This window comes from Temnothorax curvispinosus, unplaced genomic scaffold (genome assembly GCF_003070985.1).
Source record: "Temnothorax curvispinosus isolate PA1 unplaced genomic scaffold, ASM307098v1 QBEX01012938.1, whole genome shotgun sequence".
NCBI lineage: Eukaryota > Metazoa > Arthropoda > Insecta > Hymenoptera > Formicidae > Temnothorax > Temnothorax curvispinosus.
This window is the reverse complement of record NW_020222718.1, coordinates 50,928-69,121: the sequence shown is the minus strand read 5'-3', so window position 1 is coordinate 69,121 and position 18,194 is coordinate 50,928. Positions and strand designations below refer to the sequence as shown.

The 18,194-nt window shown below is 34.6% G+C and overlaps 2 protein-coding genes across 9 annotated transcripts; both read right to left on the bottom strand.

Moving 5' to 3' along the window:
- Positions 1-519: 519 nt before the first annotated feature.
- Positions 520-8,371, bottom strand: LOC112462916 (serine/threonine-protein phosphatase 4 regulatory subunit 4-like). Of its 5 annotated transcripts, none has more exons than XM_025028990.1 (16): positions 7,904-8,371; positions 6,745-6,995; positions 6,547-6,620; positions 6,155-6,261; positions 5,661-5,890; positions 5,412-5,534; positions 5,129-5,232; positions 4,823-5,014; positions 4,581-4,739; positions 4,323-4,505; positions 3,801-4,247; positions 3,618-3,732; positions 3,068-3,107; positions 2,872-2,945; positions 2,567-2,612; positions 520-2,323 (listed from the first exon to the last, which is right to left on the bottom strand). In XM_025028990.1, exons 1-16 carry the CDS (start codon positions 7,948-7,950, stop codon positions 892-894), a joined length of 3,624 nt encoding a protein of 1,207 aa, XP_024884758.1. In that variant the 5' UTR covers positions 7,951-8,371; the 3' UTR covers positions 520-891. The 5 variants fall into 5 exon arrangements, with proteins under 5 accessions (XP_024884758.1, XP_024884760.1, XP_024884761.1 ...); XM_025028992.1 differs by having other exon boundaries at positions 2,932-2,945; positions 7,904-8,368; XM_025028993.1 differs by having other exon boundaries at positions 520-1,852; positions 7,904-8,367.
- A 2,052-nt stretch (positions 8,372-10,423) lies between these two features.
- Positions 10,424-18,133, bottom strand: LOC112462918 (piwi-like protein Siwi). Of its 4 annotated transcripts, XM_025028997.1 has the most exons (14): positions 17,565-18,133; positions 17,253-17,439; positions 16,126-16,231; positions 15,760-15,903; positions 15,350-15,379; positions 15,054-15,114; positions 14,736-14,867; positions 14,404-14,612; positions 14,133-14,318; positions 13,878-14,048; positions 13,239-13,518; positions 12,772-13,115; positions 12,240-12,648; positions 10,424-12,053 (listed from the first exon to the last, which is right to left on the bottom strand). In XM_025028997.1, exons 4-14 carry the CDS (start codon positions 15,853-15,855, stop codon positions 11,413-11,415), a joined length of 2,559 nt encoding a protein of 852 aa, XP_024884765.1. In that variant the 5' UTR covers positions 15,856-15,903; positions 16,126-16,231; positions 17,253-17,439; positions 17,565-18,133; the 3' UTR covers positions 10,424-11,412. The 4 variants fall into 4 exon arrangements, with proteins under 4 accessions (XP_024884765.1, XP_024884767.1, XP_024884766.1 ...); XM_025028999.1 differs by lacking the exon at positions 16,126-16,231; XM_025028998.1 differs by lacking the exon at positions 17,253-17,439.
- Between the last annotated feature and the right edge of the window lie 61 nt (positions 18,134-18,194).

Here is an 18,194-nt window from a genome sequence, read left to right as displayed (position 1 = left end):
AAGACATAAATATTCTAATAAAATAAAATGCTCATCTTGTTGCACTAATTAACACTTTAAAATACTGCTTGTAAAAGTAACTACGTCTAATTTTAAGTTAAAAATAAATAGACAAAATGTAAAGGCTTTAATAACGCTCTTAATATTTCTAATCAACTGCATAGAAAAAATTTAAATAATATAAAATTTGATAAAACAAAAAGTTATAATTATTTGTATCTAGAGATATAAATAAAACGAACTATTATATAGAAAAAGCACGATATAGAAAAAATGCCACGTTATTCAGTAAATTATAAAAATATATCTTGTGGAGTAGATCAGAGGTAATGTTAAAAATTGATACGTTAACAATTCATATTAAGATTGTTATACATGTTAAATTTAATTTCATTAGTCAATAATTAAAATTTGTATACATTCTCAAAACGATTGTTATGCCAAATTTTTCTAGATAATTTCATTTATAAGATTTGATTTTTTGGAATCTTATGTCTCAACAAATTATTAAAAATATATATATATATATAAATTTAACCAAAATTAGCAATACATATTGTGGACTACATGGTTTAAAAATAAATAAAATAGGCTCTACCATATGTTATTGGCATTGAACACTGTGAGAACATTATACATTTGATTGCAATGTCATATGTTTACTAAAAATTCGTTACGTAAAATAAAATTTTGCTAATCAAATTTATACTGAATCATAAGCTTCGCTTAAATAAGAAAAAACTCCAAAGAAATTGTTACGTATAATTTTCAATCAGCTTAGACCTCTTATTGAAAATTTAAAGCTGCATACAAAGCTCATCGTATATAGTCGCTAAATGTTGTTGTGGAAGAGTTGTAGAAATTATGTGATACGTAACAGAACTATACTTTTCATAGTTTTTTCATCAACAAGTGAACAGGATATCTTTCCCTACTTCTTGATGTTATTCCTGTACTACTATGTGCCGTTTGAGAATATAATAGCATCCTACATAATTTGTCGATCTCTTCGTCACTCGAGCTAAATCTATTCAAATGTCTGTCATTAGCAGAACTACGAGAATCATCACAGTTCTCAATGTCAAATCTTAATCGCGATTCTACGTGTACAGGGCTAGATGCTCTGGTAGCAGGCGCGGTCCTGCTACGAGATTCAACATTTCTCAAAGGGATTTTACTAAGACCCTGATTATGATTTACATCCAGTGTTGAAAAATATCCTTTTACAGCACGACGTACCGTGGTATGATCTTCCAGACTGTGACGCTTCACGATCTGCTTCGTTTCTTTAGTATCGGGAAGCTTCAAACTGAAATTCGTGGAATGACGTTTGGTTCGATCCAGCGCGCATTTAGAGTTAGTAAACTTTAATTTGTCTTTATCCAGTATCAAAGAATTTCTTTTCAATTTCTCGTCTAGAGATCTGTCCTGGCTAGAGTCCCACCCGAATCTAGTTCTTCCGTGCGGAGCGGAGTACCTTTTAGTCCTCGCATCGGTCTTGGACAGGTGCTGGTCACTCAAATTCTCCTTCACCATGTTGCGTTGTCGCAAGCCCTCTTCATAATCTATCGAAATTGATGTGCTTCTCAACGAGTCACTCTCACTAGTTCCACGTTTCATACAATCTTCGTATTCAACGGAGGAATGTCTCTTAAATTTCCCCTTATCGAAATTCACGCTGCTCCGTCTAGGCCGAATCGTAGTATTCAGTTGCCTCCTTGTAGCAATAAAATCTTGCAAATGCGGAATTTTTGACGTACTTTGAGAAACGGAGAATTGGGTGGGTATCCTAATACCAGCGTCTACCAGGAATTCATCGTCTGACTGCATCACGGACATTTCCGGCATGGAGCTAAAAGCCCAACAGGAATTATAGTGAGCTGCGTTTGTTAGTGCCCTTAAAGCGGCGAAGTTCGGAGCTCTATCCTTGCCACTAATGTTAGTAGAAAATTCATGCGGATAGTCCCGTGTAGGTACGGAATGTTGCTGCGGCTCTTGCTTATTCTCTTTTACAAGCGACAGAAAAAAAGATTTGGTAAAAGCGGAAGGACTATATTCGTTCGCTTGGACTGACTGTTTTCTAAACTTTGCGTGGTCGTTGTCGGTATCGTAATATGAACGGTATTGGGAGTCGCTTTCATACTCTTGTTCACAAGCATCCGGCAATGTCAGGAGAGCCTGGAATACTGCTAACTTGGAGCAGCTACATTGCGGCTTAGGCGTAATATAATCATTAGATGATCCATTCACAAAGTCAAAATGCGATGTATTAGTATGCGAGTTGACATGCCCTACTTTTTCCCAAGGATGTGTTAGTTGGATTCTGTTAAATATAAAGCAGACATAACTTAAAATTAGTTAGAGTTAACAAAACACTCATTCATACTTTAGCACATATTGATAAAAAGTCTTTAAATAACAATAAGTATATTTAGCTGTCCAAAATATTCATTAAGCAGTTGTAAAATTTTAATTTAAGCACATAAAACTAATTATGTTATCTTTAAACATGCATTAGTTTTATACTCTTCTGAAGTATTTCTTTTCCAAGTTAAATCCTCCTTACCTCGTTTTTAAGCTTTCGATTGCTTGACGCGAAGATGTAGTTCCATCTGTAAGACATCATTATTTTATTAGGACAATTAATAATTATTAATAGCTGCTACAAATAATCTCATATTTTCTTTTTTTTATTCAATTAAGTTCTGATTAGCATTAGTTAAAATCCGATTAACTAATTACTTTCTTCAATCGCTAACAATTTTGTACTTTTAAAAATGGCTTGGACTTGCAAGACAGATGACAGGATTACTTGGATACGAATTTCCGCTTCTCAACTTCTGTTATCATTAAATAATATGAGTTGCTTACATTTAATTAGTAATGATTTTGTTTCATGTAATGCTTCCTTATTCTTCATTAAATGCTCACCTTTTGACTGTGATCTGGAACATAAATTTGCATAGCTTTATTTAATAAAAGCTTTAATAATATATAATAATCCGAGAACAGATTCGATGTTATTATTATTTAATAATTTAATATATATAATTTAAATTCAACTTACAATCCTCTTGTAGAACTATCAGTTCCTGTTCTTGTCCAACCTAAACAAATATTATTCAGTTATTTCAATTCTTAGTAAATATTCAGTTTTTTCTGATTAATATCATCATTAAACATTGAGTGCGTTCCGGCAAGACACCGCTACTGAAACGCCACCGTAGCGCTACACAGCCAATAATCAGTAACGCTAACTATAGAATAGCGCTACAAAATATAGCAAAAAAGCTTGAAAAAACTGTAACGTTTCAGTAGTGGTGTCTTGCCGGAACGCACTCATTTTTAATTGCTTGTAAAAGTTAAAAAGTTCTGAACACTTATTGCTATTAAATAATGAACAAATTGTATATAATCAAATAAAATATATTCCGCAATTCAAAACATAAATTATGTAATTGATGATATATTTGTACGAGCATGGTCATATTTCGTAATTAGTTAAGAATCTCTCTATCTAATCATATGTAATTTACTAATATTTTCACTTAATAATGTTTAATCAATAAAGATAACAGACATCAAACACATCACTGATAACATATATTTAATAATACCTTTCTTTACTATAGTTCCACTTCCTGGTTTTCCTGCACCTATTCCCGACAACTTCTTTTCTTCTTCCAACTTTTTGGCATCTTCCACATCTTGTCTGGTAAGCTTCGTTGTTAACTATACAAAACATTGTATTCAGAAAAAGATATCTCTCCTATAAATTGTATATTCATCAAGTTGCTTACACTCTGGCCCTCGTACTTGACATCCATCTCATCTAACTTCTGTGTAACGCTCTTTAAAATAAATAGTACGTCTCTATCCTTTTCGTTGTTGATCAAATGTCTCACGACCGACTCCAATGATGTCAGTAATTTCTTATCGGTCGGCATCCACAACTGATTTTTCAATTGTGGCAGTAGAGATACTACTTTCATTCTTATATTAGCTATCGGATCTTCAGCCAGATTCAATAAAACAATGAAGAAATGTTCTTTAAAATATACAGAAGAAAAAATTTCCAGTGCTTCGACCATCATACGAACAAACATCATTCTCACGTAACAATCAGGATTATTGGCTAAATCTGTAAAGATTCTACTACGCAGTTCTGCTCTTTGTATGGGTTTCATATTGTATCGTAGAAGGAGAAGAAAAAGTGTTCCTGCAGCAAGACGTACCGGTATTGGCCGCTGAAATTTTCAAATTACATCTACACATTTAATAAAACCATAAAATTTTAAAGAAGAATGAAATTATAGACTTACTGCATGTAAAATTCTGGAGAAAGCCATTGGAATAAAGTACGAGTATATAAAATCACTGGGAAAACATTTAGGTAAAATCTCTAGTTGCGCGTGCATTAATGATGCCAGCCTCCAATTGTGTGTACCCGCAACTTCAGCTTCACATTTTAATAAAGCTTTACCTATTTCCATCAAAGAAGAATCCTGCAATGAATAATACAGTATCTTAAAAACTGGAACTTATTTTGAATTACAAACTATATGATAAAATTAAATTACCATTCTATCTGTTCCAAGAGCTTGACTTTCGGCTAAGCATTCCAACGTTAATCCTATATGAGGAATTAAACCCTGCAGCACTTCCTCGGAATCATCTTTTAGCAATTTTATTAAATTTCCTTTTATCCGTGCACTTTTCGGCCCTAGGACCTTTGACACCTACAAAAAAATGATTGTTTTATTATACATACATATAGTTTTATTACACATGGTTATAATTTAATAAGTGTATTTAATCTTACTTCGTGAATTCCACACGCAACGGTTTTTCGAACCATATAATAATGATCACTTGTCAGTGCATCAAATGTTGTAAGTATTGCATCTACATCCTCCGAAGAGCCTGATACGAAAATAAACATTGCTGGCAAATTAAATGCACAATGTCTTCTGCATTCGACATATCTTTCATCCTGTGTAGGATTGCTGCTAATCTACGAAATTAAAATAATAAATTATTTCTAATGGATATTTTACAGACAAATAGTTGTAGATGTATAAATGTACATATACTTATTTTATAATTTATAATATATATATATACTTACAAACGTAAAGTGTGGTTTCTCTTTTTTCAGTGATGGTATTCCCATTTGTGCAAGTTGTTGAAAGTAATTTATGAACCATGCTTTCTCGAACATTGATAAACACTCTGAAAATATATTCATTACATACATATGCCATTCTTATCATTTAAATATTTAAGTACATAGTGCTGTCAATATATAAGGGAGAAGGATGCATTTTAGGCAAATTGAAAAAGATATGAGCTTTAAGAAAAAAAGTATCCTACAGTGCCCCCCTCTCCCCTATACAAGGGTTACTTCTTACTTTCTAGGCCAAGTACAAGTTTTCCCAGCTCTTGCGCTATTATACATATCACATTATCTTCCGATTTAGCTGCATTTTCACATAGCTTCTTAATAAGTGGGGCTATTATATTTTTTATTGTATCTGTGAACAATTTATGTTCAAATTAATTTCTTTTCGCTACTTGATTTGTGTCAAGTGTGTTATCGTGTTTACGCAATTTTTATGCTATTAAAACATAAAATTGCTCCAAAATATATAATTACTCACCTTCCTGAAGATGAGGTAGTAAATACACTATTGTCTGTACAGAGGCGTATCTTACACTGCTTTCTTCGTCACTTGCTAATTCTACAAGAGATGGTAGTAAAGCAGGTTTTACAGATTCAGCACCGAGACCTTCCGCAACAAAACGTAGCTGCAAACAGATACTAGCTCGCACTTCACTGCTTACATCCTGACAAAGGGAGTGCACCGTTGGTAGAACTTCCTTCTGTATCCTGATAATAATTTTAATAATAGTACACTTATTTATTACATAGAATGTATAAAAAATGAATTATAAATTATTTAAATATTTTATATAGATTTTTGGTTTAAATATTTCTTCTACATCACAAAAGTATAATAGGCAATTGTCTGGTCAATGATCTAAATTAGTTCTGCTATTAACTAAATGTTATTGAATAATTTTGAATAACTAAATACATCAAGATTTTATTATACATAAATTTATGAAAACAATTGTATATTTGAATACTCACATAGCAGAATCAAATCGTGTACAAATCTTTCCCAATAACCTGCTGCACGTTATCCTGGAGTAGATAGGTTGTGACAATTGTCCCTTACTTATAGTCAATGGAAGAATCTGTATGTGAGAGTGTTCTTGTTACCATCCATCCAAAAGAGTGCTATGTTGTTACATTCACAGCGATTTAATATCTCAAACATTGATCTATAGTACATATATAATACTTTCTTTTTAAGTTTCTATTTGCAAACACTTGATTTGTATTTTATTTATATCATTAGTTTCTTCAGATTTGGTTTCTGTCAATATGTACTAAATAAATGAAAGAATTGTTTTCTTTTCCATCTATCTATTTAAACAGATTGCTAAGTATGTCAATTTTTTTAAATTGCCTTTACAAACCTGTGCTCTTATGACTTCTACCGGCAGTAATTCTATCACATCCAGTAAGGTCTCCAACCATGCATGACAGATAACTTTAACATAGACACATACAACAAGAGTTAGAGACAGATATTGCGATAACAGGCAAATATTCAACTTTTAACTACAAAATACTGCATTCTAAGGTAACAATTATTAAAAATAAAATATGTTTACCTGGGTCGCGGCTCTCTAAAGAATTTAATATGCTTTGAAGGAATGTCTGACTAAAAACATTATGGCTGACTAATTTTTGTTCTAAAATAGTTTTGAATGTGGATGACGCTGCTATGTGAAACTCGGTTGACGCAGTAGCCAGAGACTGCTGCATCTTAGGTACCACTCGAGACATACATGATTGCGTGTCGGTAGCTAGAAGACTTGGTAAACTTTGTATAACACTAAGTTTCTGGATCTCATCTCCCTTCCTGTGAAAAAAAAGAAAAAAATGTCAATGTGCTTTCTTAAGAACCAACACAGCTGTCATTCATCCGTAGCCTTTTCTGATCGCTTTCTCATTTACATGACACGTGAAATTACTATTCTCATTACTATACTTTCAAACAAATTAATGTACACATACATATAATATGTACCAAAAGTCTCAGGCAGCGTATATCAATCACATTTAATTAATCAATACTTTTGTCACGTTGTTGTACCGTGACACGTCTGAATTAACGAAAGACAAAAACAGAGTTCTTATGCCACGCCAACACATTCAGTCGTTTGCGAGAGTTTAATTCCAAGCATCCCGACGGGCCTCCAATCAATTACAAAACTTGGTGAATCACCCGTTCGTTTCAGAGACACAGAAAAATGTTTGGATTATCAAGTAAAGCAAGTTTCGTGATTCCAGACGTTTACACGGGTCAGGCAACTCAAACATCGAACAAAAAAACTTATATAACAAATTGTCCGTCAGGTCCGACTTTCGGCACACCCCGTATACCACGCGCCAAGGTACACACAATATAATTTACGGGAGAGACAGCCGCGCGGCGTGTGTGGTTAACCTAAATATCCACGGCGAGTTTCGCGAATCGTTCGCGATCCTGGCATCGTTCGCGCGTCGCGACGACGCTCGCGCGGGGCACGTCGTCTTTAAAGGACTATAATTAGCGCACTTAACTGTGACAGGACAGCGTGTGCGCGCTCCTTGAACGACCGCGCGGCTATTTTTAGAAAAGAGCGCGCGCGCGCGCGCGGGGGACGAGAAGGGTAACAAACTCGACTCCCGGCGAAGGGGGTGTGAAAACTCACGATCGACCGACGGGACGGGGGGGTAGGGCACGCGTGGGAAATAAAAAAAAAACAACAACGCGGAGGTACTCACGGATCGGACGCGATCTCGTACGGGGCTTCATCTCCCTCTTGCAGCATTTTCGAGGCGCATCTTAGTCATCGACTCGTCGTCGCGGCCAGCGAGCGCGGCGGGATCGATCAGGTTCGCGGTTCCGGGAAAAGATACCTCTCACGCGAACGGCACGATTGGCACGCGCGTGTTCATTGACAGCGCGCGCGGACGAGAGAAGCACGCGCGACACGCGAACGCCGCGAGAACGCGAATGACAACTGAACGGGGGGAGCGAGGCGCAGGGCGCAGGCCGCGATTTCTCTCTCTCTCTCTCTTTCTTTCCTTCTTTCTCTCTCCGAGCGCCTATCGATCACAATCCGCACTCGCGGCTGCTCGCGGCCGGATTGCGTACCAGCGCGACTGGAGCGCGCACGAATCCGCGCCGAACCGACACGAGCGCGGCCCACGCATCAATTCAACTGGGCGGGCGAGGAGACGCGCACGTTGTACAACGGTCGCACGTCGCACATCGGTGCGTCGCACACGTCGCCGTGACGCATCGCGGATGCGATGCACCGCGATGCACGTTGCACACGGCTGGCATATGGCGCGCGCCGGGGGCGCTCGGTTGCGTAACCCGCTGCGCGGCACAAAAGATGATTTAACGATCGCGTCATCGGGCAATCCGATGCGCCGGCCCCGACGCGTCGGGGAAAAAGCATCCGCACGCCGAATGTTGTCCCCGCAGGGTTGGGCGGAAATATAATTTACATCTACTGTATGTGTAATGTAAATTATGTTTATTGCGTGTCTGTAAACGATGAATATGTAAACGATGAATAATCTGCCAGGACTCAATGGATCGTTGAACGTACAAATTCCGTCGGAAATATCGGAAACTTATTATTGCGTCTTGTATGCAATTTTATTTTCAGGCACAATTTTCAGGACGCTACGGAACGATTAACAATAGTTTTGGATATTTTAAGTTTACACCTATGAAAAAAAAATAAACGTATATAGCGCACTAGCGTGTGCATATCCCTTGTTCATTTCTAGCAAGTAAATTAATCTCTCAATGTACTTTAATCTCGGTTTAATTTGTCTTTTATCTCTTTTTAGTTCTAAGAATTGGAAAGAGATAAAAAGGTATCCGTTTGCTTCGTGCGAAATTAAGCCGTTCCTGTTATAATGCAATAATCGCACTTTATCTTATAATAGTTTTCTTATGTAGATTTATAAAGAAATACGAAATCGTAATACGAAACTGTGGTACATCATAAAATTGAAATACTCGTAAACTTGAAGATTTCAATAATTTCTTGCAGATTTACAAAAGTTTAATGATTGATGGATCGTTAATTATCGCTTGAGTGCATGTACGTCGTTATATCAGAGAATATCCGCTACCTTGAAAACACGCTTATGTTCGCGAGATTTAATTAACGCCATGCCGACCTTGTTTCGGCAATCGCAGGCAAATTATGCATTTCCAATCAAGGTCCCAACAGGTCGACTCGTCGAGGCAATGTATATATAAAATTGCTTTTGCATGCCGAGTTCGAGAGAGCATTAGAAACTTTTAACAAATAATTTTAACGCTCGTACTTAACTTTTGCACTCGTGCAACAATGAAGAAAATATCAATAACGAGGGAAACAGAAATTAAAAAAAAAATTTATCACAGATACCAGAATTAGCAGAGGATTATTTAAAAACACTAATGTCAGTTGGTTCGATTATATTATTAATTTTAAATTCTTAATCTCTACTTACAAGAGAATATGGAGCGCTCTATCTATAGGTCTCCTTTCCAAGTTAGCATCCAAGGAGTGCTTTCGCAACTGTTCTTCATTCTGAGTAAGGATATTTAAATGAGGTCGACGAGGCGTGAAACTGAATCGCACGGATGTTTGTTTAACATTAATATCAAGGAGAAGTTCTCGAATACCGATTGTAAGAAGTTCGCTTTGCAAAATTTACATGTATGCGCGTGCAAGTGAAAATAGGCGAACGGGAATGGAAACGTTAACAAGCATTACGTACCCTCACATCGGGTAACGGTTTATCCAATTGAAGACTCGCAAATTCTTCGAGTTCCATGATTCTGTGTCCATATGACTCCGTTTATTTTTAATATAATTTTGTATAACCTTCTAAACGCGCATTATCCTTCTTGAGAACAAAAGATATATTCACGTTAAACATAATCGAAACGCAAGAAGTTAAAACGAATGCGTCTTGGAGGCACCACGTTTTCTTTTTTTTTTAATTACAAAAATTAAGGTACATTTAATACTGTAATTTGCATCAAGATACGTGATTATGTATTTAGAATTAGATAAAGAATTAATGATAATTGATAAATTACAAAAGGAATCAAGCTCGTGTGTTTCAAGACAAGTAAGAAATTCGAATTAATGATATCTCATTTGATAAGAAAATTGAAATTCTAATCTGACTCGAGATGATCTTTCCAAGTCAGACTTTTTAATCCAAGTTGTTTTCCATCAAATGTGTTTATTGGTTGGTGAAATAATCTACTTGATATCTTAAAACTACTTATATCTTAGGCATATATTTATCTGAGTTACATTGTTTCTTCGAATGATACTCTTGTATGGTCGACATAATACTTTTATTACATTGATCACATATAAACACATCTGTATATGTTTACATTGAACTATATCATAAACAGTAGAAATCAAATATACTTCTACACGCTAAAATAATCACATCTACCAAGTTTAACGGATCTTATTAAATATTATATCGAAATTATATCATTCATAACAACATAAAAAAATGTATTCTAGTAGTATTTCAACAAATGTATTCTAGTAGTATTTTAACAAATGGCTGAATAATTAAAGATATTAGCAATTTTTGAAGTTATTACGTAGTCAATATTGTTAGTCAATCTGCTTAAAACTAAATGAGATCAAATGACTTGATTTGCACTTCTTTACTTTGAACTATTAATTAGTGTTAATAAAATAACAATTGTTTGATTACCCTGTTAGAAGTACCATATACATATATGTACCATGTTATAAAAGTATCTTCAAAAAATATTCCACAGCTATACATATATGCAATAAATAAAATGTTATTAATAACATTTGAGTACGATAGATTCTTGAAATTGTACATTGTATCATTACAATATTTGAAACTATTATAACACTGCTAAATTATGCATCTCCAGCTATTCATAAACACCATTTGATATAATCATATTTAACATTTAAACAGTCATCTTATTCTAAATCGTAAAATGTTAAATGTAAAAAAAAAAAAATATTGCAATTTGTACCATGTGCTTAGTTTATTTTATTTGGGATTAACTTTTAGAAATACTTATTTGGAATAGTATTTGGTACATCAAGTGGGAAATCACTTGACGTGGTTTCCCACCAAAAAAAAAAAATCGTGAACACATTTATTTTCTCAATTAATCTAAGCATATACTCAATTAATCTATAACATATACTGAAAAAAAAAAAAAAAACTTATTGAAATAAACGTTATTAGTATCGTTTTTATTATAAGAAAAACAGCTGATTTTCCAGCTGCGAACTTGAAGGTCGATGAAGAAATCGCCCCACCAACATCGATAACTTCTGTGCGTAATGACAAGGTGCTGGGACTCGAACAGTACTTGAGCAATTGTAATATACATGAGTTAACTTATAAGTCAGAGTTTGTACCGTTTCTGCGTCTAAACCCGTATTGTCATATATAACATTGTACGATGTAGGCGCAACTGTGCCTTGTCTAACTTGTTGCGATACAAGAAAGAAGTCATACTTAAGCGGATTTGTTATAACATCGTCAACAATAGTACCAATTTGAGGATTACGTTTGTAATCGAACAATCGAATATTAATCTTTTTAGTCACGATGATGAACATCATTTTAAAATTTGGACCGTAATATAATTCTTCAAGCTTCTTTGTCAAACTTTGAACTTCAATTTCGTAAACATTTTGAATCTGACCTTCGCTGACACCGTCACGATAAATTACAATATACATGGGTAAAGCTCTGTTATAAGAGCGATAAGCCATCACAGCCTTGCGCACACTTACGCAGAGTTGGTCCGCAAGATCTTCACTGCTGTTATATAAAGTAACAGAACTGAAATATTTTGTCAGCTTTTGATCCACAGTTGCCACCATAGCCACTATAATTATACAAATCGTGAAATCATTTCACTTACTTAGTTCATAAAAAATATTGCATAGATTAAATAAAATTAAAAAAACATGAATTAAAGCAATGTGATATAAAACATTGCAATTACATTGTTATTAGAATATTAAAATAGAAACGGAAGGGAGCATAAAATTAATACTGAAAAAATACTTACGATAATCTCTGCCCTTAGTGTTTGAGTCATGACATACATCAAAACCAATAGTCATTAATCCTTTTAAAGGATTGTCAATAGACCAAGGAGCTCCGCCCAACTTACAGTTCATTTGTATTGCCACTTTTGTAGCAATACTCATTACATTTCTCCCATCTATATTCTTTTGTAGAAATACCTGTGATGGTACAGGTCTATCCACACAACATTTCTTTTTAATAGCTGCATAACGATCACTGCGATTGTTGCTCACCACGCAGAACACTAAATCTGGAGTACTTTGGCTAAGAATTCCCTCAAGTACTTCAGCATATGTGCTTGCCCTATCATCGCCTATCAATTTTATATGCGGACTTCGAAGCATAAAAGATATTCCAGAAGACACTTGCATTAATTTACCTATAAAAGGCTGCAAAATTTTAAATTATTAAAATGAACATTTCGTATTAAAAACCATGTATATACATATGCAATTATATGCGCACAATTTTATTTTGATATATTTAATATCCATTTAATGAAAATTATTCACCTCTATATTACATCCTCTATGTACAATTATTACCCAGTTTTTCAATTCCTTACACTGTAATAATTGTTGTCTTTGCATGCTCCTTGACCATTCTCCTTTCTCACACTTAATCATATCTCTAGCAAATACAAGTTTCTGAGAAGGCAATACACGAGCAGGAACTTCAAGTAAATTTCTATCTAACGTCATATCCCAATCCTTAAATTCTTGCATAACTTTAGGCTCTTGACGAAGTCTGCTATTAAATCTCATCAGTTTATCAATACGAGATTCAGGTGAGATACAAGTATGCACAGCTAATGCTTTCATAAGATGAAAATTCTCTCTCATAGTATCAGTTAAACCTGAAAGATAGAAAGTTCCGTCAGTACAAAATTTATCTATATACACAAATTTATACACAAAGCACAAGTGTATCTATTATATATCTATTAAATTAAATTTAAAAAAAATAATTTATTAAGTACCTGTAGGGCGACATAATTCAGGAACTAGATAAACATAGTCTCCTGGACCTGCGTTTCGTTGTTTTGGCTTATTTCTCGTTACTAACATTGGTTGGGTGACGTTGTGTATTTTAATCTGGTATTTGTTCCAGTAGTAATCTTGATAAGACACTTCTACACCAGTTTTCATAGAAAATTTCGAGGAAGGACTCGCATTAAAATCCACATCGTTAATACGATATGTAAGATTATTATAATCCGTAAGTACCATCATTCCAACTACAGCGTGACCGAACTCTGTCTAAAAATGCATATAATTCTTATTTTTAGAATAAACATGTAATATAATATACTAATGTATAATCTGTACCAAGTACCAACTTTAAGCAGAAAGTTTTGCGTTAAATTTCAAAAAATTTTCGAAATTATAAAAATAAAATCGAAAATATAAATGTAAAAAAAAAATGTTAAAAAATCTTTAATATTTTCTAATATCTTATTATGTGACAGTGACAAATGTAAAGAACACGATTTTTAATTTAATTACTCGTGCATGAAGTATGCCACACATATTTAAATTATATTATATTCTATATTACTTTTTAAATAAATGCTAAATGATAAAAATGCTAAATATACAAATAAAAATTAATATCTTACTCTATAGTCCTTACTACTGCGATTCTTGATATCCATTAACATGTGCAACAGAGAATCTTGACGCATCACTTTATGTGATATTTCGGCGCACAGTAGAATGTCGTGTTCATATTGTCTAATGGATGTAATATATCCAGGCCACAATTCCAATTTGTGTTGATTTACACAAACCTACATGAAAGTACAATCATTATTATAATTGTTAAATTTTCCATTTAATAAAATACAGAATATCCATATAAATTTTATACTAACTTTATTTCTAGCGTCATAATAGTCACGGCCCACCAATTGCAATTTCAAATATTCCAAGCACTTTCTCATTATTATGTTAAAAATGACATTATAGTACGGATCATCCGGCGTCATATTTCCAACTAAACATATAATAATCTTGATAGGTGCATTATCGGATTGTCTCGTTGACATCAGTTCCATTTTCTGAAATTTTTCATACGTACTTGTAAAAATGCTTAGCCGCGCATACCTGCTTGTACAGCAGTATGAAATGTACTGATATACTTACATCTGGTAAACGGGTACTTGTATACAAGAGGGTACCATCAAAAATATATGGACCAACTTTCTCTTTATGAAGTCTAAGCATGCCTTTGCGAATATGTGTACGCTCTTCGTCGGGTTCGAAATCGACTCGATATTTATAAAGACACCAATTGGGTACTGTGGGCAATCTGAAGTGATTTGTTAGCAGCATTTTTGGTGTCCCAGAAGTACCTGTAAATTGATAGAAATTAAGTGTTATAAAAATCGTGTTATTTGCCTTTTGCCGTATTTACATACGTTGTAATATATAGATACATGCTGTAACTTCATAACACATTAAGATTTTATACTGACCTTTTTTAGTCACCAAGGTACTTGGTCTGCTAACAAAAATAGCTTCCATCTTACGTCGGCCACGTGACCCTCTTTGCGATGCATCATCACTTTCGCTTTTAACTTCACTTTTAATTTCGCTCTTGACATCACCTTTAAATTATACATAAAAAACTTTAACCACTAATTTAAATTTATTATACTTTTCTTGTTTCTAAATAATATAAAAATCTCTTACATCCTTTATAGCTTATTATTAAAATATATGTTGATAAATCAATAATTTAAAAAAATTGAATAATAAAAATATATAATAAAGACTTCTACAAAAAAACTTACTCGCAGTTTCCATTGACTCCGAGAACGCAGAGGGAGAAGCTTCCCGTTTGATACTCTGTTGCTATAGAATAACATATTTATTACATTCTTATAAATTTTTAAATTTAATTTTATAAATATGCATTAATAAATCTAAATTTCTCGTTAGAAAGAATAAGTATTATATAATAAGTATTATATGCAAAATTCTTGGAATAACAGATTTCTATATACATGGATATGTTTTAAATATATCAAACAAAACGATATAATTTATATATTACACTAAAAATTTAAATATTGTAAATCTTACCAACCTTGACTATTCCTCTCACTGATGAACGATCCTGTAAGAAGCAAAAAAATATATTCAATTACAAAGTGTACAAAGTACAATTGTACAATGGGTCTAATCTATAAGCAAGGATCAAGAATAATAACATAAAAAATTCCTTTAAAAATTTGAAAATTTTTACTATATATCAAATTACATTCAGAAAGACAGTTTTCTGTAAAAATCTTAGCAAGAGTTCTCGAAATAACAATTACATGTATCATCACAATGAGAAAAAAAAAAGAAGTGGTTTTTGAACATTTGGAAAGAAATTTTAAAAACACAAGAAGAGTTATGCCATAATAAGCTATTTCACAATTTTGTTTTATCTCTATTGTTTTCAGCTTAAATGTTTCGGGAAAGACGTCTGTTTATTTTTCAGTTTCCACTTACTGATTCTGAAGTTCTGTCGTACGGTTTCCTGCGATATCCACTACTGGTCGATGGTTCTGAGGAATCATAACCTCTGTTTTTCTCTTGCTTGGACATCTTTATGATTTAATGGTTGAAAATTGCAATTAACAATGTTGGGCGTCTCTGAAAAATTATTCTATTTCGTTATACAATCTATCAATGGTAATATTTAAAATAAGCAGAATTTATTTGAGAAAAATATTTTGCCACAATTTTATATCACATTTGTGTTTAGGTATCGCGAGAATCACAAGGAGACATGGACTTTGCAATTGTGGTTCAGCTGAAGACTGCTAATGTTGATTTCTACCAATGCTGATTAACTTTACTCTCTATTTAACTTACACTTTATAGTACTTATTCCTTATACAGATGCCACTTGTTATTTTCTTCTACTTGAAAGTCTACTTTCACTAATTATCAACCAATTTACACTATTTGTTGAAATTTACTGTAAATTGAATTACTATTAGTAGTAAGTAAGACAGCAAGTAGTAATAGTAATTTTAAACTTATTAAATTATTAAATTATTTTATATATGCATAGTAAATGTACATATTTATTAGTCAATATGTATATGTATATATATGTGCACATACATATCTATTGATAATATAATATATAATATATAATATATAATTATAGCCAAAAAATTGTGCATCATATATGTTAATGTATCAATGTAATTCATAATATTTTTCTGCTGTACTTATATATTATATTATCAATATGTATGTCAGTATGTCATATATTGACTAGTAAGTATATACATTTACTGAATTAAAACATTTACCGTGACACATGTTTATATAAATATATATATATATGGACTCCACACACACACACACACACACACACACACACACACACACACACACACACACACATATATATATGTATATATATATGTATATATATATGTGGAATCCGTATAACAAATAAATTACATATAACAATCAATTCTCATCTTACTAATTCCTAAAATTAGTAAAAAAAAACGAAAAGTAAGCTAAACCGAGATCAAAGTTCATCAATATTGATCGAAATTAACATAATTAATTTTATGCTAGACTATCGCGATTTATATTTCTGTCGTCCAATTATTCGATATTCCATAAGTTTTCACGAAACGATATATCTCCAGTGTTTCAACAGGTCTTACAACGCAATTGAAAGAACTATAAACATCTCTCATTCTTACAATTTACTTATGCTTACCCCGCAACGGAATATATATATATATATATATACACGTGTGTGTACACAAACTGCTGCGTATGCAAAGAAAAAAAGGACGCTATGACGAAGAACCTTCTAGCTACAGGCCTGTTCTTCTCATATAAACTTCTTCCGGTGTCTTGCACGTTTCATCTATTCTCTCTTTCTCTCCAACGCGAAAAGAAGAAGAGGCAAGACGAACCGTGCAAAAAGTTCAGCCGAAAAAGAACAGTCCTGATATGTATCACCTTACTTTTCACGCGCGCGCGACGATCACGTTACGAGATTTATCCCAATTTCTCGCTTCCACGCTCGTCTCCACGATCGGAATGGATTCGGGAAACCGAGCGAGATGCCCTTCCTCTTATAAAATTCTCCTCGTACTTAGTCACGTATAGGCTCGATAACAATCGGTCCCTTTGCGCGTCGCCGGGATCGAACTGGCGTGTGGGAAATTGGTACGCATGTAAATATGACGAACCAGGACCACGCGTTAAACGTCTCTATCCCAGTAAATATTCCACCTCGCCCCACCGCCCCTACCACGCCGTCCCATAACATTTACCTTGCGATTCCTCCTTGTTATTTCCGGCCACGGGCTCGGATCCGATTATTTTTCGATGCTCCGGGCGACACAAAATTTCCACAGACCACAACCGGCCGGGTCGGCTCGTGCGACACGTTTGAGCGTTCAAAAGAAAACGGGTGGTCCCAGCGTGAGCGTGCATCGATGGCCCGTGTGGTCGGTGTGGTAAACAGCGTCACGGATAGCCCCTCAACGCGACACAAGCCTCACCTAACCAATCGCCGGTCGAGTAACGCGCAAGCGACGCACGATTGGTCGCGTTCGAACGGTGCGGGGTGACGCGTGGACGATCGACGACTGAGCCGGATCGATGGACGCTGCCGCGACGATGCCGCCTCGACCTCGCCGATTCGAGATTCGCGGGGGGCCTCAAGGCGTCGCGAGAAACCGCGGGACGCGCGACAAAAGGAGTCTGTCGCGCGCGGCGAGATCGCAATCGCGACGGTAACGCGCGGTGAGCGCGATTCGAAACCACCAATCGGCGTGCGGCATTCTCGGTCGTGAACAACGCACCCCTCCGGCACGTAGCAACTGTTAAAGGACGTTCTCTCGTCCTTATACGAGAGAAAATCGATTTTCTTAGGATTTTCTTGAAACTGTGAATATACG

Coding starts and splice junctions, on each gene's coding strand:
- LOC112462916 (XM_025028990.1), bottom strand. CDS start 7,950: ATGCTGCAAGAGGGAGATGAAGCCCCGTACGAGATCGCGTCCGATCC. Junction 6,621..6,744: donor TTTAGAGAGCCGCGACCCAG/GTAAACATATTT, acceptor TCTATGTTAAAG/TTATCTGTCATGCATGGTTG. Junction 4,506..4,580: donor CTCTTGGAACAGATAGAATG/GTAATTTAATTT, acceptor TATTCATTGCAG/GATTCTTCTTTGATGGAAAT.
- LOC112462918 (XM_025028997.1), bottom strand. CDS start 15,855: ATGTCCAAGCAAGAGAAAAACAGAGGTTATGATTCCTCAGAACCATCG. Junction 14,613..14,735: donor TACCTTGGTGACTAAAAAAG/GTCAGTATAAAA, acceptor ATCAATTTACAG/GTACTTCTGGGACACCAAAA. Junction 13,519..13,877: donor GCAGTAGTAAGGACTATAGA/GTAAGATATTAA, acceptor ATGCATTTTTAG/ACAGAGTTCGGTCACGCTGT.